General features: G+C 36.0%; 1 protein-coding gene across 4 annotated transcripts in view; it reads left to right on the forward strand.

Annotated features, from left to right (window-relative positions):
• Positions 1 to 27,650, forward strand: part of KCNT2 (potassium sodium-activated channel subfamily T member 2) — a 372,961-nt gene that overhangs the window by 103,645 nt on the left and 241,666 nt on the right. For all 4 annotated transcript variants that reach the window (XM_060142019.1, XM_060142020.1, XM_060142021.1 and 1 more), the window contains exons 2-3: positions 6,340 to 6,419; positions 8,647 to 8,746. In XM_060142019.1, the coding sequence (XP_059998002.1) occupies positions 6,340 to 6,419; positions 8,647 to 8,746 (180 nt within the window). The remainder of the gene's footprint in view (positions 1 to 6,339; positions 6,420 to 8,646; positions 8,747 to 27,650) is intronic.

Below are 27,650 nucleotides of genomic sequence, written 5' to 3' on the forward strand. Positions count from 1 at the left end.
ATCTTTATACCTAAATAAAGCTAAATACTTATTCTAGCTTTCTTTATGTTTTGCTTCCTGTGCATAGGCTTAAGTTAAATTGGGATTGCTTAAATTTAATTATTTTTAGAAAAATGGGGAAGTACAGAGAGTAGGTCCTGAAAATGAACATTGACATGAGGACATGAGTTTTCAAACTGAAGAGAGACTTGAATAAAAAAGTACTCCTGGGTGGACTTGTAAATTGTTTTCCCATGGAAACCACAAATCTGTTATTTCCAGCTACCAGCAAGCTGTGATTACCAAGGAGTGACAAAAGCATAAATGCTATTATTGAGGGGTATCAGCATTATCCAGAATGAAAGAAAATTGATGAGTGATTAGCACCCCAGGTTCTTTCCTCATTACCATTACATCTATCTATCTATCTATTTATCTATCGTCACTATATAAAAATATATATCTATTTAAACATATATATATGTACATGTACTATATATAAACATATATCTATTTAAACACATATATATGTGTATATATATATATGTGTATATATATATATACATATACATATAATAATAGCTGGTTTCCCTTTCTGAAAATGACATTATTTAAAATTTTATTTTTAAGATGCAGAGAATGCTATTGAAAGTCTCCAGAATTAATCTCTGCCTCCTTATAAGATGTTACCAACTAAAAGAGGTGGGAAAGTTAGGCTTGCATAATTATGAAAAGAATAAGATGGGCAAAAAGATGTTGGGAAATGCTTTAGGAAGGACTCCAAAGTATTTAAAGTGAGGTTATTTTTTGTGCATGTAGTAAAGATTGGAAGCCAGGTAGAAGGCCTTTGGAAGCACTTGAGCATGAACTGGAATGGTAGCTCTGTTAAATAATTTAGTTACCTGAAGTTAAGAGTGAATATTTGGAAATGGACAGGAACCTGGTTTAGAGTCAATAATCAAAGGGCAGTATTAAACAAACACTTCTCAGTGCCCCTGTGTGGGTTTGGTGTTTGCAGTCCTCTTTTGTAAGACTTTGCAGGTGACCTAGAACTCTCCTAATAATGAAGAACTAACTTGATGAGGAGGCAGGAAGCAAGAAGTAGTAACAGAAGGACCAGTGTCCCAATTCTGTCTCAGTACTAGCTATAAATTTGGGCAAGTCGCTAAAATTATTTGAATTGAAGTTTTTTCTCTATAAAATAAAGTTGATGGTGGCCTTACCCAAGTTATAGCAACACTGTAAAAATTAAATCAATCAACAGTAGTGGATTTTTTTCTAAATGTTCATTAAATCATGCGGAGATGGTGCAAATAAACAAACACATCCAAATTAATAAAACTGAAAAAAAAAAAAAAACGCTGCAGGGAATGATCATTAATCACAAGGTAGACCAAGTTGGAATAAGAGCTTACGAGGATTCAGCTCACAACAAACCCAAGTTTTGCATCCTCAAAATAGTTATAACCTAAGGAAAGGAAGATGACTTTATCTATTCCACTACACTATCGACTCAGAGTCCTTAAGGTTTGTACCAAAGAAAGAACTGGGGACCTTCATTCAGGCATTGAACAGGAATAGGTCCCTAATAGGTCTCAAGTAACTTAAGAGATACTTAAGACATAAACATGAACAATATGGTCCCCACCCTCATGGAGCTTACAATCTAATGGACTTACTTCATATGACTAAGAAGCGCTACCGTCACCATCATAGAGAATGATTGGAAGGGAAGAACAACAGTTAGACCAGAAAGTCCAGGTAGATATTGCCTTGTTTGAATGAGTGTAGTAATAGAAAAACTGGTACCTGGACTCCGTGACCAATATCACAGCATCAGAGGAAAGCAGGAAGGGAAAATCACCAAGTGGACACAGAGGAAGAATTTTCCTTTGGTAATGATCTGTATGTAGCATAATTTCCAAAAGAGAATATCTGCAAAACTTTGGCATCCTAAACAGAGTCCAAGGCATTATTAGAGCAAAAAAAAAAAAAAGTGTTTCTGAAAGAATGGTGCACTGACAACCTGGGTCAGAATTATTTTTAGTATTTTAAAGAAAGTAAACAAGAATTTTAAGACTGAAACAAGGAAATTGCCTTTTAACAAGATCCTGCATAATTTTTATGCTAAATTCAAGTAACCAGAGCAATGGAAAATGGGAAAAAAATAAAACATTTAAATCAGTATTAAGGCAGTTGATATTGTTAAGACAAATTGATGATGGTTATACAAAAGAATCTCTATATACTTAAAATTGTTCCAGAGAATAAAATATCTGGAGAGTTTTTCAGTCTGTATTTGAAGATATTAGAATAATCTAAAGGTAATAGCACATCAATCTTAGTTATGAGCATAGAAGAAAAGCTCCTAAAATATAGGAAAATGAATCCAGCAGTAAATTACGTGAATAGTTCACTATTACAAAAACAACTTATTCCACAACTGAAAAAAATAATTGCCTAATAGAAAAACTATTAAAATAATTTACCAAATCAATAAATCAAGAGGAAAACAAAAATGTACCATCAACTAATAGATTCAAGACAGGTTTTTTTAACATCAACATTCATTCATTCCTGTTATGAGTTTTAGTAAAACATAAGTATTTATTGCAATCTCATGGTCAACAATATAATTACTGCTATAGCACTAGAAGCCTTCTAAGAATGCACACCATGGTTATTTGATTATTTTTTTTTCATCAAAAAGTTCTAGTCAACGTAATAAGACAAGAACAATAAAATGGGAATACAAATATTGGAGATTTCCAGATGACATGATTGTCTGCCTAGAAAACTCAGAAAATAAACCTGAAAAATATCACTACCTATGAGAGAGTTCAACATGGTAGTCAGTTACAGTATCAAAAACAAAAGTTAAAGGTTGGAACAAAACACTTTTAGAATAGCAAACAATATAATAGGATCTGCCCAAATAAAACATTGTTGACCAACATAAAAATAATGTTATTAACCAATGGTAACATATGTCAGTAAGAACAGATATGGCCTAATAAGGATTGCAACTCCACTTTATTTTTTATTAAATACACCCATTTCCACTATTATATTAGGATAAATGTGACAAAATGATCTTAATTTTATTTTGAGTATAAACATGTGGAAAAATCACATTTTAAGGATTGATGAGGGCAGATTTGCCCTGGTGTATTGTTCAAAACCATATAGTTTGAGTCCACTAAAATGACCTCCTGGATGGAGGTAAGTTCAGATAAAGTTAGATGGGAGGAGGCAGGCCATAAAAGAGGAAGGAAGGAAGGAAGAGAAGAAGGAAAGAGGGAGAGCAGAAGAGAGGAAGGAAGGAAGGAGGGAAGAAAAGGAGGAAGGAAGGAAGGAAAAGCACATTTAAATCTGGAAAGGGAAATACTAGGAGGATGTTGAAAATCAACTAAAATCATGAAAAAAATGGAGAAAGATAAAAAGTAAACTCTGTCCTAAATCTCTGAGTACTAGAGAACTTTATGGTGCTGGAGAGTTCCTGAAAGTGTACAGTACACTAAGTGGCGTTGATTCCCAAAGAGTTGCCGTTGGATCAAATAAAAGAAAAATCCACTTCATATTATAAATAGTAAACCCAAAGGACATTTTTTTGTACCTGTTAGAAGACATGGGTCAAAAAGCATTTTGTTTGTTTTTTTTCATTTTAGCTTTGAAAAGCATTTGTATAAATTTATGCTTTAATATCATCCATGGTCCTCAGTGATATTGACTTGGAGAGATCGCTAGATTAATTAAGAGTTTTGGGCTTCCCTGGTGGCCCAGTGGTTAAGAATCCGCCTGCCAATACAGGGGACAAGGGTTCGAGCCCTAGTCCGGGAAGATCCCACATGCAGTGGGGCAACTAAGCCCGTGCACCACAACTACCGAACCTGTGCTCTAGAGACCGTAAGTCATAACTGCTGAGCCCATGTGCCACAACTACTGAGCCCACGTGCCTAGAGCCCGTGCTCCGCAAAAAGAGAAGCCGCCACAATGAGAAGCCCATGCACCACAATGAAGATTAGCCCCTGCTCGCCGCAAGTAGAGAAAGCCAGCATGCAGCAACAAAGATCCAACACAGCCAAAAATATAAAATAAAATAACATAAATTAATTAAAAAAAGAAAGAGTTTTACTTCACACGATATTATACTTAAAATGGAATTTCGAAGTCATTTAATGAGAGACCTCACACCATGCAAAATTGTTTTTACCTCAGGAAAAAAATCCAGTCACTTGCAAGCTCTTATCTAGTCTTTGGCACATTTATATGGATTGGCGAGCTCTCCACTTTATAATGATGGCCATTTCAAAATCGGGTAATATCATTCATAATCTCATATTTTTCTATAATTAATCCTATACAATAGAGCATCATATTATGAATCATCTCATTTTAGTAGTGATGGTCACTTCAGTATTTAAAGACAGCCATTTTGTTAGTGCATATTCTTCATATTTAGGTTAAACACTTCCAGTTCCTTAAACTTGTCATCCAATGAAATACTTTCCAGATCCCTCATTTTTTGCTTCAGGCTTTAGATGATCTCATTTTAGTTGAAAAATTCACCTCTATTATATACCCAGTACTGCACTCCTGATATTAACTGAAGAATGGACTCATATTTTTATAAATTGGATAATTCTAGGAAGCAAATCTACATGGCCTTTGCTTTATTACTTGTGTATTAGCCATATGTCCTCTCAAATTTGCTTTTGTATCCATAGCAAATATGAACTAATTTAGATTGATATCAGTGTTACAGTTGCTTTATTTAAAATAAAGTCCTTTTCATTTGATAAACAAGGGAAATAGAGCCAATCATGGCTTTCCAAGATACTAGTGGAGTTGTGGGACTGCATGTGTGTACATGTACTTTTATAGCATGTGAGTGTGAAGGTTTGCATATATGTGAAGTGGTATGTGCGTGCACACAGGCATGCATATAGAGGTGTTCTGCTAGAAGATATTGTTTTTTCATGGCTTCTTGCTAAAGAAATTAACAAGTAAAGAGAATCATGATTTATGTGTTGATTTTTGTGATTTTACATATAAAGTAAAAAAGAGGACAGTAAATGACAAAATGATGCAAAGAAGAGAAAAAATGTTTATGGGTGAGGATATTTTCTTTAGGAATAAGAGAAAAAGAGCAATTCAAGTCTTCTGGAAGGTGTAACAGATAAAACTTGTTTTGCAATTGATAACAAAAGCCCTTTTGTTTTTATGGCCTAAGAGATATTGCTTTTAAAACATTCATAGATCTTCTTGAACATGCAGCTTAGAATTTAGGAGTGAAATATTTCTGTAGTACATGTCAATTATTTTTTCTCCAGTTTTATCTCTTTTGTGTACTCCTGCAAAACAAAAAACAAACAAAAAACTATCTCATTTATATAGATTACCTTATCAAAATTCTGTCACATAAGGAAAAATGAAATTATGTCTTTGTTGTTTGTGTAAGCATTAAAATATTTTCTTAATTTTTTTAGAATCCTAGCCTATAATAAATATGTTTGAGACTATTTAACTAAGAAAATTTTAGATGATGATTATTCACAAGTTACCATGCACTGAACACAATGTTTCTTTTCACTCAGTATTTTGAAAATATTATTTAAGCCCTATCACATAAGAGAAGTTTGCTAGAATTTAGGGAGAAAGCAAATGCAAGTATTAGAACGCTATTATGTTTTAGAGTGTTGGTATCAGTTTATAGTAGATTAAATGTAGAATATTCAGTCCCTTAACTGATTTGTCTGGTTTGTAACTTCTCTATGGTGACTTTAACATGCCACTTGCACTACCACTCCTTTGTTGATCCATATATATTTTAATATGAGCTAGATAAATAAAAAGGTAAAGTGTTCCATACGTGGTGTCCCAAATAGTCTCAAATAGTCTCAAGATAAAGTGAAGACTTGCTAGAAATAGATTTTCAGGCCCAGTCCCTTAAGTTTCAGATACAGTAGATCTGGAGTGGTTAGTTCAACCTGAATTTCTTAAGCATGCAGTTGATTCTGATGACAGGGAAAAGAATTAGGAAAACGCTCATGAAAAATTATTCCAAAAACACATATGAAAGACTTTTGCATTATTGCTGTTTGGAATCACCCATACCACTCATCATATCCACTGATACAAATAATCAAATCAACTACATATGATATTTGAACTGACTATATCTTTAAAATTGAAAAGTAACTGCTTCTCTCAAAAATAAAAAATTAGCATTTTACTCAATTCTCCTTTTCTGTGGTGGGGATTCACTCAAAGTATACAATGTATCACATCAAATAATTTATTTTTATTTTCTTATATATTAGTCTTTAGATTAATTATGTTTTTATTTTTTGTTTGCAGGGTGCAAGTTGAATTTTATATGAATGAAAACACATTTAAAGAGAGACTAAAGTTATTTTTTATCAAAAACCAGAGATCAAGTAAGTCTTTAATTTTATTCCCCTGTGTATATATTTGTATATATGTTTACCTTAAAAAATTCCAACTTTGCAATCCTTTTGCAAAATATCTTTTATAGAGAGAAGTAAAATTGATAGTCTTATCTGCTGGGCATTAAAGTTTAGAAAACAATAGATGTTACATCTGGTGGTGTCAAGTCAAGGTTTCTTGACTATTTTACTTCTTGAAATCCCACATCAGTAAGTAGACTTCTGAGTGGACCATTTGGATTGCTAGGAACATTGAGGAAAATCATTTAAGTGAGGGTTCCCCATATTTTAACTGTGAGGGATACCAAAACTTGTTTTGAGAAGACTCTGGTGATTCCAAGTGACCATAATGGGGAATAATTTTCTGGTTTAGTGATTTAGTAGGGAAGAGTTTCCCCATCACACCTAATAACAAGAAACATGTAGGCTGTTCCGAAAGGTACAGATTACTAGCATCCTCCCCTGGAGATTTAAAATCAGAAAGTATAGAGCTAAGCTCAGCATATAACATCTCAGTGATCCTTATCATCAAAAAACCTTGGGAAACATTGGAACTTCAAGGAGGCATGAAATCAGCATAGTCACTGACCTCCTAAGCCTGTTCAGGCTTGAAGTGCCAGTCATACTTGCCTCCCCCTAGTACCATGTACTTTGAAAAAGCCGTAAATAATGAACCAATATGCAGTTTTTTCATGTGATTGTTGCTTAAGATGTCAAGAAGCATTGAGAGGTCTACATTAGACTGGTGTAGACTTTGCTCTTTTTGAATTTTGACCTCCTGGGGTGGTCTAAAGTAAGTTGTGCTTCTTTAGAGTTCATAGAGAGAAACTTGAGTTGTGAGCAGTTACCCAAATACTGACTACAGGGAATATTTCAGTCTGTAAGGCACACAGGTTAGAGAATCTTAATGGCTGGTTAGTTTTAGGATTAGGCTAATAATAACTAATGCTTCTCTAATCCAGTTGTTTTGAATTCCCAAGGTGGAATCCCACCAATAGATGTTACCTGGAGAGGCCACATCATTTGCATAGAAGGTTTCCTTTATTTTAAAAATTTTACTAAAAATTTTCTTTCTCCAGGCCAGAAGGAATAGATGTATTATTTGAATACTTTAACAACAGCCAGCTTTGACTAAGCTGTCATTTGAAGAGATCTGTTCTATAAAACCAGGGCAATTTCATTAACAGTTTAGAAGACTTTATAAAGAAGCTAAACCATAAGTACCTAGCATTTTAGTAGGAAAACCCAGGAAAAATTGCACAATTAATAAGCATTAACCTTTTACTGTTAAGATATATTACCTCAGGTACACTCACTTATAGCAGAGTAAAAACAAAATGGCATTTCATTTCCAGATTTTATTGAGAATTAATTATAGGAAGACCTCAAAATTTTATTCACAATCTGTGAATCAGTTACCACCTGATAATTGCAGGAAAGGTAGTGCTTCTATTAATTAGACTTTAAACATGTTTTGCTTAATATTAATTACTCTTCTTCATCATCAAGTATTATAGGCTGCATAACTGTGAACGACACAGTTTCAAAGATACATACATGGCAGTCTTAATTCCCACAAATTTTTTTTTTAAGATTTCATTGGTATTTAAACCTAAAGTAAAAAGTTGGTGGAGTCTCAAAAATGTGTCTGCGTGTGTGTGTGTGTTTCTCCGTGTGTGTGTGTGTGCTTGTGTATTTCCCAACATATGCTATTAGGATTTCTCTATAATTATATAATTACTAATTAAATGTATAATACATAATTATTTACATGATTATAATTTCTCTACAATCAAACCTACAAGGTGCTCAGAAGATACAAGATTTATAACTTATCCTGTGAATTTGTAAGCAGCTAGATTTTCTGGCTAGTTAAAATTTATTCCAAAATTCATGGATCTATAAAATGCTTAAACTTCTAAGCATACTTGAACCAATCTTGATCGGACATGATTTTTGTGGCTTCTGAATGCTCAAATGTAGATTTACTCTTAGTGTATAATATTCACTGTCATTTGCGGTTCATACATTCTGTCATTCTCATTTTTTGTTTCAATATTTAGCCACCTAGAACTTCAGAGTGGGTAAGCAATTATGGTATTGTAGATTCTAAACACAATTTGAGTGCTGTACTTAAAGCTGATATTTTTGACAATTCTTTTTAAACTTTTGTGGACTGAGTTCAAATGAAAATCCAATTTTTGTTGTTTGTTTAAAGGTCTAAGAATACGTCTGTTCAATTTTTCTCTCAAATTATTAAGCTGCTTTTTGTACATAATCCGAGTGCTACTAGAAAACCCTTCACAAGGAAATGAATGGTAAGGTATCTTTGTCTGATTTTCTACAATATTCTTTTGATTAGTTTAAATTGTATTATAAGTTTTGAGGTAAAACTGGTAAAAATAACATTATATTAGTTTCAGATGTACAACGTAATAATTTGATCTTTGTATACATGAGAAAGTGATCACCACCATAAGTCTAGTTACCATACAATCCATCCCCTTTACCCATTTTACCCCATTCTCTTCCTTTTCCTCTGATAACCAGCAATCAATGAGTTTTGTTTTGTTTTTTTTATTTTCTACATATAAGTGAAATCATATGGTATTTGTCTTTCTCTGACTTATTTTACTTAACATAATGCCCTCTAGGTCCAACCATGTTGTCACAAATGTCAAGATTTCCTTCTTTTTATGGCTGAATAACACATTTCATTGTGGGTGTGTATATATACATACATACCACATCTTCTTTATTCATATATCCATCAATAAACACTTAGGTTGTTTCCATATCTTAGCTATTGTAAACACTACTGCAATGAACATAGGGGTGTGTGTGTATCTTTTTGAATTAGAGTTTGGGGGGATTTTTAGGGGATAAATACCCAGAAGTAGAATAGTTGGATTATATGGTAGTTTTATTTTTAATTTTTTGAGGAACCACCATACTGTTTTCCATAGTGGTTGCACCAACTTACATTCTCACCAATAGTGTAAGAGGATTTCCTTTTCTCTGAAACCTCTTCAACATTTTTTATTTCTTTTCTTTTTAATAATGGCCATTCTAACAGATGGGAGGTGATATCTCATTGTGATTTTGATTTGCATTTTCCTAATAATTAGTAATGTTGAGAACATTTTCATGTACCAGTTGGACATCTGTATGTCTTCTTTGGAAAAATGTCTTTCTGGATCCTATGACCATTTTTATTCCAATTTTTTTTTTTTTTTTTTTTTTTTTGCTGTTGAGTTGAATGAGTTCTTTAATATTTGGGGTATTAACTCCTTATCAGCTATATGATTTGCAAATATTTTTCCCATTTTAGGTTGCCTTTTCATTTTATTGATGGTATCCTTTCCTGTGCAGAAGCTTTTTAGTTTGAAATAGTCCCACTTTTTTATTTTTGCTTTTGTTGCCTTTGCTTTTGGTGTCAGATTCAAAAAATCATCACCAAGGCCTAGGTCAAGGGACTTACCACCTATGTTTTCTGCTAGGAGTCTTAAGGTTTCAGGTCTTACATTCAAGTCTTTAATCCATTTTGGATTAATTTTTATGTATTGTGTAAGAGAGTGGTCTACTTTCATTTTTCATGTGTGTCCTGTTTCCTGAACACAGTTTATTGAAGAGATTGTCTTTTACCCATTGTATATTCATGGCTCCTTTGTCATTAATTAATTGACCATATATGTGTGCATTTATTTCTGGGCTCTATATTCTGTTTCATTGATCGGTGTATCTTTTTTATGCCAATACCATGCTATTTTGGTTACTATAGCTTTGTAGTATAGTTTGAAATCAAGGAGCATGATTCCTCCAGGTTTGTTCTTCTTTCTCAAGATGCTCGGCTATTCAGAGTCTTTTGTAGTTCCATAGAAATGTGTAAATTGGTTGTTTTAGTACTGTGAAAAATGTCATTGGAATTTTGATAGAGATTGAATTGAATCTGTAGATCACTTTGGGTAGTATGGACATTTAAACAATATTAATTCTTCCACTCCATGAGTACAGAATAGCTTTCCATTTCTTCGTGTCATATTCAATACCTTTTATCAATGTCTTAGAGCTTTCAGTGTACAGGTTTTTCACCTCCTTGGCTAAATTTACTTCTAGGTATTTTACTCTTTCTGATGCAGTTGTAAATGGGGTTGTTTTCTTAATTTCTCTTTTTGATATTTCATTATAATTTATAGAAATGCACAGATTTCTGTACAGTCATTCTAGGTATCCAAAGGGAGTTGCTGCCAGGACCCCTGCACAGATACCAAAATCCATGGATGCTCAAGTCCCTTTTAGGAAATGGCATAGTATTTGCGTATAACCCATGAACATCCTTCCATATACTTTATATCATCTCTAAATTGCTTACAATACTGAATATAGTATAAATGCTATGTAAATAGCTGCCAGCATGTGGCAAATTCAAGTTTTGATTTTTGGAAATTTCTGGAATTTTTTTCAAATACTTTTTATTTATTTATTTTTTTGCGGTATGCGGGCCTCTCACTGTTGTGGCCTCTCCCGTTGCAGAGCACAGGCTCCGGACGCGCAGGCTCAGCGGCCATGGGTCACGGGCCCAGCCGCTCCACGGCATGTGGGATCTTCCCAGACCGGGGCATGAATCCGCGTCCCCTGCATCGGCAGGCGGACTCTCAACCACTGCACCACCAGGGAAGCCCCTCAAATACTTTTGATCCATGGTTGATTGAATCAACAGATGTAAAACCCATGGATAAGGAGGGTTGACTGTACATTGATTTTCTATCCTGCAACTTTGCTGAATTCATTTATTAGTTCTAATATTTTTTTTGTGTAGTTTTTAGGGTTTGCTATGTGTAGTCTTATGTCATCTGCAAATAATTCCAGTTTTACTTCTTTCTTTCCAATTTGGATGATTTTGTTTCTTTTCCTTGCCTAACTGCTGTGCCTAGGATTTCCAATACTATGTTTATAAAAGAGGCAAGAGTAGGCATCCTTGTCTTATTCCTGATCTTAGAGGGAAAGCTTTCAAATTTTCATTGAGTATGTTGTTAGCTGTAGGTTGGTGTATATGACCTTCATGATGTTGAGGTACATTCCTTCTATACCTACTTAGTTGAGAGTTTTTAATCATAAGTGGATGTTGAATCAAAATTAAACAATGCCTTTTTTGCGTCTATTGAGATGATTATATAATTTTCATCTATTTTGTTAATGCGGTTAATGTTTTTTTTTAAACATCTTTATTGAAGTATAATTGCTTTACAATGGTGTGTTAGTTTCTGCTATATAACAAAGTGAATCAGCTATACGTATACATATATCTCCAAGTCCCCTCAACTTTCATCTCCCTCCCACCCTTCCTATCCCACCCCTCGAGGTGGATACAAAGCACCGAGCTGATCTCCCTCTGCGATGCAGCTGCTTCCCACTAGCTATCTATTTTACATTTAGTAGTGTATATATGTCCATGCCACTCTCTCACTTCGTCCCAGCTTACCCTTCCCCCTCCCCATGTCCTCAAGTCCATTCTCTACATCTGCACCTTTATTCCTGTCCTGCCCCTAGGTTCTTCATAACCTTTTTTTTTTTTTTTTAGATTCCATATATATGTGTTAGCTTAAGGTATTTGTTTATTCTCTTTCTGACTTACTTCACTCGTATGACAGACTCTAGGTTCATGCACCTCACTACAAATAACTCAATTTTGTTTCCTTTTATGGCTGAGTAATATTCCATTGTATATATGTGCCACATCTTCTTTATCCATTCATCTGTCGATGGATACTTAGGTTGCTTCCATGTCCAGGCTGTTGTAAATAGAGCTGCAATGAATATTGAGGTACATGAGTCTTTTTGAATTATAGTTTTCTCAGGAATTATGCCCAGTAGTGGGATTACTGGGTCGTATGGTAGTTCTATTTTTAGTTTTTTGAGGAACCTTCATACTGTTCTCCATAGTGGCTGTATCAGTTTACGTTCCCACGAACAGTGCAAGAGCGTTCTCTTTTCTTCACACCCTCTCCAGCATTTACTGTTTGTAGATTTTTTGATGATGGCCATTCTGACTGCTGTGAGGTGATACCTCATGGTAGTTTTGATTTGCATTTCTCTAATGTTCAGTGATGTTGAGCATTCTTTCATGTGTTTGTTGGCAATCTGTATATCTTCTTTGGAGAAATATCTATTTAGGTCTTCTGCCCATTTTTGGATTGGGTTGTTTGTTTTATTGACATTGAGATGCATGAGCTGCCGGTATAGTTTGGAGATTAATCCTTTGTCAGTTTTTTCGTCTGCAAATATTATCTCCCTTCCTGAGGGTTGTCTTTTCGTCTTCTTTATGGTTTCCTTTGCTGTGCAAAAGCTTTTAAGTTTCATTAGGTCCCATTTGTTTGTTTTTATTTCCAATTATTTAGGAGGTGGGTCAAAAAGGAGCTTGCTGTGATTTATGTCATACAGTGTTCTTCCTATGTTTACCTCTAAGAGTTTTATAGTGTCTGGCCTTACAATTAGGTCGTTAATCCATTTTGAGTTTATTTTTGTGTATGGTGTTAGGGAGTGTTCTAATTTCATTCTTTACATGTAGCTGTCCAGTTTTCCCAGCATCACTTATTGAAGTGGCTGTCTTTTCTCCATTGTATATTATTGCCTCCTTTATCAAAAATAAGGTGACCATATGTGTGTGGGTTTATCTCTGGGCTTTGTATCCTGTTCCATTGATCTATATTTCTGTTTTTGTGCCAGTACCATACTGTCTTGATTGTTGTTGCTTTGTAGTATAGTCTGAAGTCAAGGAGCCTGATTCTTCCAGCTCCGTTTTTCTTTCTCAAGATTGCTTTGGTTATTCAGGGTCTTTTGTGTTTCCATACAAATTTGATATTTTCTGTTCTCGTTCTGTGAAAAATGCCATTGGTAGTTTGATATGGATTGCATTGAATCTATAGATTACTTTGGGTAGTGTAGTCATTTACAAAATGTTGATTCTTCCAATCCAAGAACATGGTATATGTCTCCATCTGTTTGTATCATCTTTAATTTCTTTCATCAGTGTCCCATAGTTTTCTGCATACAGGTCTTTTGTCGCCTTAGGTAGTTTTATTCCTGGGTATTTTATTGTTTTTGTTGCAATGGTAAATGCAAGTGTTTCCTTTATTTCTCTTTCAGATTTTTCGTCATTAGTGTATAGGAATGCAAGAGATTTTGTGCATTAATTTTCTATCCTGCTACTTTACCAAATTCATTGATTAGTTTTAGTAGTTTTCTGGTAGCATCTTTAGGATTCTCTCTATATAGTATCATATTATCTGCAAACAGTGACTGCTTTCCTTTTTATTTTCCAATTTCGATTCCTTTTATTTCTTTTTCTGCTCTATTGCTGTGGCTAAAACTTCCAAATCTATGTTGAACAATAGTGGTGAGAGTGGACAACCTTGTCTTGTTCCTGATCTTAGAGGAAATGCTTTCAGTTTTTCACCATGGAGAATGATATTGGCTATGGGTTTGTCATATATGGCCTTTATTTTGTTGAGGTAAGTTCCCTCTATGCCTACTTTCTTTAGGGTTTTTTTTTTATCATAAATAGGTGTTGAATTTTGTCAAAAGCTTTTTCTGCATCTATTGAGATGATCTTATGGCTTTTCTCCTTCAATTTGTTGCTATGGTTTATCACATTGATTGATTTGCATATATTGAAGAATCCTTGCATTTCTGGGATAAACCCCACTTGATCATGGTGTATGATCCTTTTAATGTGCTGTTGGATTCTGTTTGTTAGTATTTTGTTGAGGATTTTTGCATCTATGTTCATCAGTGATATCGGCCTGTAGTTCTCTTTCTTTGTGACCTCTTTGTCTGGTTTTGGTATTAGGGTGATGGTGGCCTCGTAGAATTAATTTTGGAGTGTTCCTCCTGTGCTATATTTTGGAAAAGTTTGAGAAGGATAGGCGTTAGGTATTCTCTAAATATTTGATAGAAATTACCTGTGAAGCCATCTGGTCCTGGGCTTTTGTTTGTTGGAAGAGTTTTAATTATAGTTTCAAATTCAGTGCTTGTGATTGGTCTGATTATATTTTCTATTTCTTCCTGATTCAGTCTTGGAAGGTTGTACTCTTCTAAGAATTTTTCCATTTCTTCCAGGTTGTCCATTTTTTTGGCATGTAGTTGCTTGTATTAATCGCTCATGAGCCTTTGTATTTCTGCAGGGTCAGTTGTTACTTCTACTTTTTCATTTCTTATTCTGTGGATTTGAGTCTTGTCCCTTTTTTTCTTGATGAGTCTGGGTAATGCTTTATCAATTTAGTTTATCTTCTCATAGAACCAGCTTTTAGTTTTATTGATCTTTGCTATCATTTCCTTCATTTCTTTTTCGTTTATTTCTGATCTGATCTTTATGATTTCTTTCCTTCTGCTAACTTTATGGTTTTTTTGTTCTTTCTCTAATTGCTTTAGGTGTAAGGTTAGGTTGTTTATTTGAGGTATTTCTTGTTTCTTAAGGTAGGATTGTATTGCTATAAACTTCCCTATTAGAACTGCTTTTGCTGCATCCCATAGGTTTTGGGTCATTGTGTTTTTATTGTCATTTGTTTCTAGGTACTTTTTGATTTCCTCTTTGATTTCTTCAGTGATATCTTGGTTATTAAGTAGTGTATTGTTTAGCCTCCATGTGCTTGTATTTTTTACATATTTTTTCCTGTAATTTATATCCAGTCTCACAGCGTTGTGGTCAGAAAAGATACTTGATATGATTTCAGTTTTCTTAAATTTACCAAGGCTTGATTTGTGACCCAAGATACGATCTATCCTGGAGAATGTTCCATGAGCACTTGAGAAGAATGTGTATTCTGTTGTTTTTGGATGGAATGTCCTATAAATGTCAATTAAGTCCTCTTGTTTAATATATCATTTAAAGCTTGTTTTTCCTTATTTATTTTCATTTTGGATGATCTGTCCATTGGTGAAAGTGGGGTGTTAAAGTCCCCTACTGTGACTGTGTTGCTGTCGATTTCCCCTTTTATGGCTGTTAGTATTTGCCTTATGTGTTGAGGTGCTGCTATGTTGGGTGCATAAATATTTAAAATTGTTATATGTTCTTGGAATGATCCCTTGATCATTATGTAGTGTCCTTATTTGTCTCTTGCAATAGCCTTTATTTTAAAGTCTATTGTGTCTAATATGACAATTGCTACTCCAGCTTACTTTTGATTTCCATTTGCATTGAATATCATTTTCCATCCCCTCACACTCAGTCTGTATGGGTCCGTAGGTCTGAAGTGGGTCTCTTGTAGACAGCATATATACGGGTCTTGTTTTTGTATCCATTCAGACAGTGTGTGTCTTTTGGTGGGAGCATTTAATCCTTTTACATTTAAGGTAATTATCGATATGTATGTTCTTATTCCCATTTTCTTAATTGTTTTGGGTTCGTTATTGTAGGTCTTTTCCTTCTCTTGTGTTTCTTGCCTAGAGAAGTTCCTTTAGCATTTGTTGTAAAGCTGGTTTGGTGGTGCTGAACTCTCTCAGCTTTTGATTGTCTGTGAAGGTTTTATTTTCTCCATCAAATCTGAATGAGATCCTTGTTGGGTAGAGTAATCTTGGTTGTAGGTTTTTCTCCTTCATCACTTTAAATATGTCCTGCCAGTCCCTTCTGGCTTGCAGAGTTTCTGCTGAAAGATCAGCTGTTAACCTTATGGGGATTCTCTTGTATGTTATTTGTTGTTTTCACCTTGCTGCTTTTAATATGTTTTCTTTGTGTTTAATATTTGATAGTTGGATTAATATGTGTCTTGGCGTGTTTCTCCTTGGATATTTCCTGTATGGGAGTCTGTGGTTCGTGGACTTGATTGACTATTTCCTTTCTCATATTAGGGAAGTTTTCAACTATAATCCCTTCAAATATTTTCTCAGTTCCTGTCTTTTTCTCTTCTTCTGTGATGCCTATAATTCGAATGTTGGTACATTTAATGTTGTCCCAGAGGTCTTTGAGATTGTCCTCAATTCTTTTCATTCTTTTTTCTTTATTCTGCTCTGCAGTAGTTATTTCCACTATTTTATCTTTCAGGTCCCTTATCCATTCTTCTGCTGTTGACTTCTTCTAGAGAATTTTTAATTTCATTTATTGTGTTGTTCATCATTGTTTGTTTGCTCTTTAGTTCTTCTAGGTCCTTGTTAAACGTTTCTTGTATTTTCTCCATTCTATTTCCAAGACTTTGGATCATCTTTATTATCATAACTCTGAATTCTTTTTGAGGTAGACTGCCTATTTCCTCTTCATTTATTAGGTCTGGTGGGTTTTTAACCTTGCTCCTTCGTCTGCTGTGTGTTTCTGTTTTTTCTCATTTTGCTTAACTTACTGTGTTTGGGGTCTCCTTTTCGCAGGCTGCAGGTTCGTAGTTCCCCTTGTTTTTGGTGTGTGCCCCCAGTGGCTAAAGTTGGTTCATTGTGTTGTGTAGGCTTTCTGGTGGAGGGGACTGGTGCCTGTGTTCTGGTGGATGAGGCTGGATCTTGTCTTTCCTGTGGGCAGGACCACTTCTGCTAGAGTGTTTTGAGGTTTCTGTGACCTTATTATGATTTTAGGCAGCCTCTCTGCTAATGGGTGAGGTTGTGTTCCTTTACTGCTAATTTTTTGGCCTAGGGTGTCCAACACTGTAGATTTCTGGTGGTTGAGTGTTTCTTGGTCTTAGTGTTGAGATGGAGTTCTGTGGGAGAGCTTTTGCTGTTTGAGATTATGTGGAGGTCTCTGGTGGATCAATGTCCTGAACTCTGCTCTCCCACCTTTGAGGCACAGGCCTGACACCTGGCCGGAGCATCAGACCCTGTCAGCCACATGCCTCAGAAGAAAAGTGAGAAAATAATAAAGAAAGTAAAAAATAAAATAGAATAAAATAAAATAATGTTATTAAAATAAAAAAGCAAAAAAATAATAAAAATTAAAAAATTAAAAAGTATTAAAAAAGGAAAAGAAAGAAAACTAAAAAACAAATTCACCAATGATAAGAACACTAAAAACCATAGTAAAACCAACCAACAATCAAAAAAATGGACAGATAGCGCCCTAGGATAAATGGTAAAACAAAGCTATACAGGCACAATCACACAAAGAAACATACGCCCTCACCAAAAGAGAAAAAGGAAAAATATATATATACATATATATATAAACAAAAAAAGGAAGAGAACAACCAAATTATTAAGCAAATCTACCAATGATAATAAACTCTAAAAACTAAACTAAGATAAACATAAAACCAGAAAGAAATTAGATGCAGAAAGCAAACCCCAAGTCTACAGTTGCTCCCAAACTCCACTGTCTCAATTTTGGAATGATTTGTTGTCTATTCAGGTATTCCAGAGATGCAGGTACATCAAGTTGATTGTGGTAATTTAATCCACTGTTCCTGAGGCTGCTGGGAGAGATTTCCCTTTCTCTTCTTTATTCGCACAGCTCGTGGGGTTCAGCTTTGGATTTGGCCCCGCCTCTGCGTTTAGGTCGCCGGAGGGCGTCTCTTCTTCGCTCAGACAGGATGGGGTTAAAGGAGCGGGTGATTCGGGGGCTCTGGCTCACTCAGGCTTGGGGAGGGAGGGGTACGGAATGCGGGGCAGGCCTGTGGCGACAGAGGCTGGCGTGACGTTGCAACAGCCTGAGGCACACCGTGTGTTCTCCGGGAGAATTTGTCCCTGGATCACGGGATCCTGGCAGTGGTGGGCTGCACAGGCTCCGGGGAGGGGAGGTGTGGATAGTGACCTGTGCTCGCACACAGGCTTCTTGGTGGCGGCAGCAGCAGCCTTAGCATCTCATGCCCGTCTCTGGGGTCTGAGCTGATAGCCGCAGCTTGTGACTGTCTCTGGAACTCCTTTAGGCAGTGCTCTGAATCTCCTCTCCTCGCACAACCTGGCACAATGGTCTCTTGCCTCTTAGGCAGTTTCAGAATTTTTCCCGGACTCCCTCCCAGCTAGCTGTGGCACACTAGCCCCCTTCAGGCTGTGTTCACACCGCCAACCCCAGTCCTCTCCCTGGGATCCGACCTCCAAAGCCCGAGCCTCAGCTCCCAGCCCCTGCCCATCCTGGCGGGTGAGCAGACAAGCCTCTCAGGCTGGTGAGTGCTGGTTGGCACAGATCCTCTGTGTGGAAATCTCTACCCCTTGCCCTTTGCACCCCTGTAGCTGTGCTCTCCTCCGTGGCTCCGAAGCTTCCCCTCTGCCACCCCTCGTCTCCGCCAGTGAAGGGGCTTCCTAGTGTGTGGAAACTTTTCCTCCTTCACATCTCCCTACCAGAAGTGCAGGTCCTGTCCCTATTCTTTTGTCTGTGTTTTTTCTTTTTTCTTATGCCCTACCCAGGTACGTGGGGAGTTTCCTGCATTTTGGGAAGTCTGAGGTCTTCTGCCAGCGTTCAATAGGTATTCTGTAGGAGCTGTTCCACATGTAGATATATTTCTGATGTATTTGTGGGGAGGAAGGTGATCTCCACATCTTACTCCTCCGCCATGTTGAAGGTCTCTCCTGATGTGGTTAATGTTAATGAGATGTTGATCCACTCTGCATCTCTGGAATAAATCCCACTTGATCATGATGTGTGATCCTTTTTAATGTATTGTCGAATTTCGTTTTCTAATATTTTGTTGAGGGTTTTTGCATCAATATTTATCAGGGTTATTGACCTGCAATTTTCTTTTTGTGTGGTTTTCTTGTCTGGTTTCATTATCAGGGTTTCAGGCCTCTAAAATTGAGTTTGGAAACATTCCCTCCTCTTCAATTTTTGGAAGAATTTTAGGCAGCTAGGTTTCAAACCTTCTTTGAATATTTGGAAGAATTCATCAGTATAGCCAGCTGGTGGTAGACTTTTGTTTGTTAGGAATTTTTAAATTACTAATTAGATCTCCTTACTAGTAGTCAGTCTATTCAGATTTTTTATTTCTATGATTCAATCTTAGAAGCTTGCATATTTCAAAGAATTTTTTCATTTCTTCTAAGTTGTCCAGTTTGGCACATAATTGTTCATAATAATCTCTTACGATCTTTTGTATTTCTGTGGTATCATTTGTAATACCTCTCTCATTTTAGGTTTTATTTATTTGAGCCTGCTCCCTTTTTTTCTTGGTAAGTCTAGTGAAAGGTTTGTCATTTTTTTTTATCTTTTCAAAGCACCAGCTGTTGGTTTTATTCATCTTTCCTAATGTTTTCTAAGTCTTTATTTCATTTATTTCTTCTCTGATCTTTATCATTTCCCTTTTTTTTTTTTACTGTTTTCCTTCATTTGTTCTTTTTTTCTGGTTCTTTTAGGTATAAAGTTAGATTGTGTATTTGGATTTTTTCTTGTTCCTTGAGGTAGCCCTGTATCTGTATGAACTTCCCTCTTAGAACAGCTTTTGCTGCATTCCATAGGTTTTGGAATGCTATGTTGACATTTTCGTCTCACAATAATTTTTTATTTCCTCTTTGATTTCTTTTTTGACCCATTCGTTATTTGGTAGCATGTTTTTTTATTTTGATGTATTCGTGATTTATCCAGTTTTCTTCCTAAAATTGATTTTTAGTTTCATACCATGTGGTCAGAAAAGGTACTTGGCATAGTTTCAGTCTTCTGATATGTTTTGTGATCTAACATGTGTCCTATCTTGGAGAATGTTCATGAGCACTTGAACATGTATGTTCTGCTGAATTTGGATGGAATGTCCTGTATGTGTGTATTAAATACATCTGATCTAATGTGTCATTTAAGACTAATGTTTCTTTATTTTCTCTCTGAATGATCAATCCATTGATGGAAGTATGGTGTTGCAGTCAATTTCTCCCTTTAGGTGTCTTGATATTTGCTTTATATATTTAGATGCTCCTAAGTTGGGTGTATATATATTTACAAATGTTATATCATCCTGCTGGATTGACCTTTTTATCATTATCTAATGCCCTTCTTTGTCTTCTACTACAGTCTTTGTTTTAAAGTCTATTTTGTTTGATATAAATATAGCTACACCAGCTTCCTTTTTATTTTAATTTTCATGGAATATCTTTTTCCACTCGTTTACTTTGTCTGTATGTGTCCTTACATCTGAAGTAAGTCTCTTGAGGCAACATATAGATGAGTTTTTTTTTAATCCATTCAACCACTGTATGTATTTTGATTAGAGAAGTTATTCTATTTACATTTAAAGTAATTATTGATAGGTATGTACTTATTACCATTTCATTACTTATTTTCTGGCTATTTTTGTAGTTTGTCTCTGTTCCTTTCTTCTTCTCTTGCTCCTTTCCCTTGTGCTTTGATGACTTTCTTTTTTGTTATGTTTAGATTTCTTCTTTATTGTTTTTGTATACCTACTGAAGCTTTTTGCTTTGTGATTAACATGATGTTCACATATAACAGCATATACATATAGCAGTCTCTTTTAAATTGAGAGCAAGTTAGGTTTGAACATATTCTAAAAACTCTACATTTTTATCACTGCCATCCACGTTTTATGTTTTTGATAGCATATTTTTCATTTAAAAAATTTCATGTATGTCATAACTAATTATTGTAGTTACAGTTACTTTTACTACTTTTTTCTTTTAACCTTAATAATAGCTTAATAAATGGTCAGTCCACTAGTTTTATTGTGTATTTACCTTTACCAGTGAAATTTTTACTTTCTTTTGTTTTCTTGTTACTTGTTAGTGCCTTTTCAGCTTAAAGAAGTCCCTTTATTTTTCTTTTAAGGGTGGTTTAGGGATGATAAACTCCTTTAGCTTTTGCTTGTCTGGAAAATTCTTTATCTCCCCTTGGATTCTGAATGATAACCTTGCCAAGCAGAGTATTCTTGGTTGTAAGATTTTTCTTTTCAGCAATTTGAATCTATCATGCCACTCTCTTCTGCTCTGCAAAGCTTCCTCTTGAAAATAAGCTGGTAGTCTTATGGAGGTTCCCTTGTACATAAAAAGTTGTTTTCCTCTTGCTGCTTTTAATATTCTCTCTTTAACTTTTGACATTTTTATTGTAATGTGTCTCTCTCTGGGTTTGTCTTATTTGTAACTCTCTTGTCTTCCTGGACCTAGATGTCTGTTTCCTTCCCTAGGTTAGGAAAAATTTCAGCCATTATTTCTTGGCATAAACTTTCTGCCCCTTTTCTCTCTCTCTTCCTTTTTTGTCATCCCTATCATGTGTATATTAGTCTGTTTGATGGTGTACTATAAATCCCTTAAGCTGGCTTCACTCTTAGTCATTCTTTTTCTTTTTGCTGCTCTTACTGAATGAATTCCATTATCCTGTCTTTGAGTTTGTTTTTTTTTTTTCCTTCTGCTTGATCTAGTGAACCCCTTTACTGCATTTTTTTCAGTTCAGTTATTGTATTCTTCAGCTCTGTGACTTTTGTTTTGGTACTTTCTTATATTTTCTATCTCTTTGTTGAAGTCCTCACTGTATTCATCTGTTCTTCTCTCAAGTTTGGTGAGCATTTTCATGACTATTATTTTGAACTCTATGTCAGGTAAATTACTTATCTCCATTTCATTAAAGATCTTTTTTTTAATCTTGCTCTTTCTTTTGAAACATATTCCTTGGTTTCCTCATTTTGCTTGCCTCTCTGTGTTTCTATGTATTAGGCAAAAGAGGATACCTCACCCAGTCTCGAAGGAGTTCTATTGTGAAGCAGTGAACATTATTGTTTGACCTTGCCCTAGCTCTTGGTGGTCTCTCAAATCTTTGTGATTGTTTAAGCAGTGTGGTTTATTCTTGATAAGTTCCAGATTTTGAGGTTGTGCTAAGCCCTATCAGTGTTCAAAGGTAGGGATCTCAGTCAGCCCCTAGTTTCAGACTGATTTGAAGCCAGACTCTCAGGCAGCAGCTTTAAAATATGCAAATATATATAGTCTGGTGGGACCACTGTTGTTATCTTTACTGACCTCCAAACCAGGTAATTTGGAGGTGACAGTTGCAGAAGTCAGGGCTGTAGACGAGTGTATATGCTCTTTTCTGGGAGGTACTGGTGAGCTGTAGCAAGGCCTGGGAGGGTGCAAAGATGGCATTCCCCTAGCCTAGGTTCCCTGAGAGCTCCTCTGTAACCCCTAGATGTGTGGAAAGCCTGAAGCTACTCCTTGCACTGAGGCTCTAGGACAAGAAAATGGGCCTTTTTTAGTGGAAAACTGGGGGTGTGTTTCAGTCTGCTATGTCTTTGGGGTGGTAGCTGTGATGCCTAATTATTTCAATCTCCTGAGGCCCAGAAATGCAGGCCTCCCTGGCCACCAGGGCCAGGTACTCAAGGGGCATCACCTGTATTGACGCTCTGCACCCGTGGGCTTCATTGGGGCCACAAGATAGTGTGGGTGATGCTAGCAAGGAGAGGAAACACAAAAATGGCACCCACCAGTGCCTCTGTTTCCTGATGATGTCCAAAGAGAGCCCTGTGCCCTTGGCAGTTGCTTTAAGATTGGCTAATGAATCTCCTACATATGTGGTCTAGGTGCTTTTTAAACTGCTGCCTTTTCTCTGAGTCTTAGGGTGAGTTCGTCTGCATGTGAGCCCTTTAAGAGCAGACTTCTAGTACCCCACAGCCTTTTGGGTCTCCTGAACCTAAGTCCTACTGGTGTTCAAAGCTGGTGGTTTTCTGGGCTCATTTCTCCAGGTCCCAAGGGTTGGGTGTCTGTGTGGGGCACAGACTCCCCGTTTCTCAGGGAGAAGCGCTGTATTGTGAGATTCCTCCCATCCGTGGGTCACTGCGTCAGAGGTGGGGTTTTTGATGAGACTGCATCTCTGCCTCTCCTACGTGTCTCATTGTGGCCCTTTTATCCCTTGTTGTGGAGGAACACTTCTGCTAGTTTTCAGGTCTTTTTCAGAGGGAATTGATCCATATGTAGCAATAGATTTGGTGTGTCCGTGGGAGGAGATGTGTTCAGGATCTTTCTACACTGCCATTTTGAATCACCTCCTGAATTGTAGTATAATTTTAAAGAATGTTGTATAGAATTTATTTCTTCAAGGACATTTTAGGTGTTTGTCACAATTAAATTGATCTGGTTTTCAGTTAATACATCAATGTAGTATTTGTAGTTTCTTTGAAAACATCTCTTATTTCGTTTATCTATTTGTCTAATGCTAATACTTGACACCTACCCATACAATTTTTATTGCTAGTCAAAGTACTCTATTTAATTGTTTGAAATGAATCAGTCTCTTTAAAGACCCAAATACTTTTCTGTTCTTGATTCACATATACTCCAAAAAGGTTTACTCTACTGTATACCAGTTTTGTAAGTATTTTCAGTTATAGTCTAGACATTACTTTTTTTTAAGGTTCCTTGAGGGCATTATTCTAAGTGAAATTAGTCAGACAGAAAAAGATAAATACTGTATGATCTCACATGTGGAATCTTAAAACAAAACAAAACAAAAACAAAACTGGTTATTTATTCTTGAATAGAAACATATCAGCATTTATTGGGATGCCTGATTCAAGTCGCAGATTTAGCTTGTGTAGTTCTTTATCTAATTTGAGTTAAATGACATTGATTTATTTTAACTTACTTTTCCCTTCGTTATCATGTTGCTTTTATTAAATTGCATTTCTATTCATTTATGGGTTTTCCTTTTAGTTTCTGTCTTTTGCTAGAAGCAGTAGGGAGGGGGACTGGGTGTGTAGTGGCCTAAATAATTATTATGTCAAAGCTACTGTGGGTCTCTGTCCAGCCTACAAAATTGAAAATAATTTTCAAAGCAGAAAACGAATTTGATGACTAACTTCTGTACAATTATTTTTTCATGTGGAGGTTCGCCCTAAGAAAAGTAAAGAAAAAAAAAGATCAAAGTTAAGTGGAAAATGAAGTCATAATATGCATTTAAATGAATTGGTTACTCTTCAGCTTGTTTAGATAGTGAAAATGGTTTCATATGTGTTAAAGGGTTTGGAGATAAAGATTAAAAAGTGAAATTTCATTGTGTAATAATTTACATGATAATCCTTTATGATATAATTTATTCAATGAATATAATTATGGATATTTCACTATATCTGTTTTGAATACTTAGTATGTATTCATATTGCTGTCAATGAAGACATAGGTACGAAAAGGAACATTAACTACCCTCAGGAAATTTTCAGCCCTTTAAAAGGTTTTATATTTTAGAGTTCTTATATTTTCTGGCTCTGGGCTAGTTGTTTTATATATGTTATTTCCTTCAATACACACTTAATGTTATTATTCCTACCTTACATATAAAGAAGCAGAAGTTCTCTCCTATTTGACCTCCACTTTGAGAACCTCAGCAGTAATTTTTTTTATCCCTGATTAACTTGTTGTCTGCAGGAAGCCAGCACCTCCCTGCCACTCCCCAAATTCTAACTACACGTTCACCTTCTCTACTTGGAGGTCAAATAGGCATTGCAAACTTGCCATGTTCCAGTCGACTTCTGTGCTTTTCTACATCTCAGTGAATGGCAACCCCATCCTTCCCCAAACCCTGCTCAACCCACAGCCTCCTACATTTCGGTTGATAGCAACTTCATCCGAACAGTTGTTCAGGCCAAATGTTTTGGAGTCAGTAAGTCTTCACTTCTCTTTTTTCCTCACATTCTGCAGCATGTGCAAAATGCGCAGAAAGTTCCATCATTTCTACCTTCAAGATAGTTCAGCATACGATCACTTCTCAATGCTACCATCCTGGCCAAGCCATCTCCTCTGGATCACTGCAGTACCCTTCCTAATTAGTCCTGCTAATTCTGCCTTTTCTCCCTTTTGGTTTATTCTTAGTGAAGCAGCCAGTATTCCTTTAAAGTATAAGTCAGATCTTGGCACAGCTGTGCTCTGAATGCCAAAGTACCTGCTATGGCTATAAGAACCCCCCATTTTCCCTGCATCTCCCCCCTTGTTACTCAACTCCCCCCCCACCCACTTTGCTCCAGTCACATTGGCCTCTTCTCTGGTCCTGGGTCACACCAGACACCCTGCCAGCTCAGGGCCTTCATACCTGCTGTTCCCTCTGTCTGGAGTTCCATCAGGTAACTCTAGCACCTTTCCTCAGATATTTACTCAAAATCAAATTTTTAGTGAAGCCTTACCCAAACATCCTTTTTAAAATTGTATTCACCTCACAAGACTCTCTTGAATACTCTTTTTTCCTTTCTTTTTACATTTTTCTCCATTGCCTTTATCTCTTTCACATAGGGTATGTCTGTTACTTGTTTATTTTGTTTTCTGTATGTTCCATATAGATTGCAATAGAAATTTCACAAGGGCACAGATTGTTGTCTGAATCCAAAGAGCCTGGCACCATATGGCACTAGTAGTTATTAAACAAGTGAGTATTGATTGAGTAATGGGTGAGCATGAGTAAATGAAGATCCTTTGTTTACTTCACCTCACCAGCCTCTTAGTCTGGCCATGCTGACTTACTTGAAGCTACTTACCTATACTCTGCTCTCCACTGTCTCTGGGCCTTTGAACATCTGCTCCCAGTTCTTGGGCCCATGATTTCCACTCCTGTCCCTCCTCATTCACTCTTTTTCAACGTACCTCAGGACCTTTGGACCTTCAGGACCACAATTTATTGGATAAAACTTAATCTGACACTCTCACTTGACATCATGACCTATAACCCAGTGCCACTCTGGGTTAGGAGTGGTTTCTGGGGATTCTGCGAGTGTCCCCCACATATTTCTGTCACCACAGTTAACATGTTGCCCTTGATTTCACTGTTTACTTCTCTTCTCTCTATACATTCACCGAGGTCAAGGGCCATGTTGTATTTGCCTTTGTAGCTTTCATACTTAGCATAGGACTTGGTGGGTCAGTGAATGTTGCTGAATTAATGGAATTATGCTCAATGGTTTTACTGATAATGTTGCACAATCCAGATGATTGAAGATCACTGCCTAGAGATGTCAGTTAGTATTACATTTATTACATTTTCTGTCTATGTGTTATTAAAAATGGATCACATTTCAAACCCTTCCAGAAACCCTCCAGCATTGTTTTTAAAACTTGGTGATTTATAAATAAAATGTACTTTAGAGAGACCTGGGAATCATAAAATGAGGCATGATAGAATCCTTCTAAGAGTAAAAGGGCATTGGCAGGTGATAAAAAGTGAGATAATATTATTTGAAAACATTAAGAGGAACAAAGTTTCCCATAATTAACTTCTATGCCATATTAGTAAGAATATTCAACTGTAATTACAGAGGATATACACTTGAAAAATCAGATTACCGCAATGAAAAAATATAACAAAAAAACTCAGGGCTCTATTTTGAATACAATGTTCTGTTTGGTTCCCATTGTCAATGTAATATTGGTTAATGAAAAACAGCAGTGGCCCTTATGAGCACAGGCTCTATTTTAAAATAATCAGGCTAATTCAGCAAAGAGATTTATTTAATTAGAGCTTCTGACATAATAAAGCTGAAGATATTTTGTGCCGCTTTGCTTTATTTTTAAGTCCCAGGAGTCAAAACTGATATGAAAATGTTGCAGGTGTGGACAAACTGAAGGATATGAAAAGAATGTTACTCTTAATGTATGGAATTGTGCAAATGACAAGCTCTCATGTACACCCAGTTTGTAGTAAATGATTTAAAGGCATTAGTAAAGGAAACACATCCAGCATGTAGTTCATGAATTTCATTGAGAGCTGAATCATCAGCATTGACTCATTGCCTGCTGGTGCTTATGGGGCTCTTCAATGGGTCAAAACTCACGCATCCTTTCCCACTTTAAAAGTTGTTGAAGTGATTATTAATTTTCAACATCAAATGATAAAGACAAAAGTAAGAAGCATGTAAATGTCTTATATTTTATGGTACTTGGATTTACATTTAAAATCAGTGCCTAATAGAGCAACAAGTGTGTTGAGATGACATTCCAATTTTAAAGGGTATTTCTTCTTTAGGGTAACAACTATTCAAAGAAGGAATATAATTTTCACAGTATTTTTAAATATCTGATGACCAATAAGATTGAATATCATAATGTAGACCTTTTCTTCTCTCATATACATTGGTTATAGTATAGATTAAAGCATCTCCAAGTATTGTAACATGTAAACCCCAAAATTCAAAAGAATTTCTTTGTTTACTAGAGTCTAATGCTGGTGCTCTTAGTCAGTATACTTCTCCATATGGCGACACACACACTCACACACACACACACACACACACTATAACATGGTAAGTTCAATAATATATATGCAAGCCACTTTCATTCTGTGGCTATGTGCTGTCCTAAGACCCTAGAATCCTTCGCAGTCAGCTTTCAGAAAGATGAAGAGAGCATGGAGAA

This window comes from Lagenorhynchus albirostris, chromosome 2 (assembly GCF_949774975.1).
Source record: "Lagenorhynchus albirostris chromosome 2, mLagAlb1.1, whole genome shotgun sequence".
Classification (NCBI taxonomy): Eukaryota; Metazoa; Chordata; class Mammalia; order Artiodactyla; family Delphinidae; genus Lagenorhynchus; species Lagenorhynchus albirostris.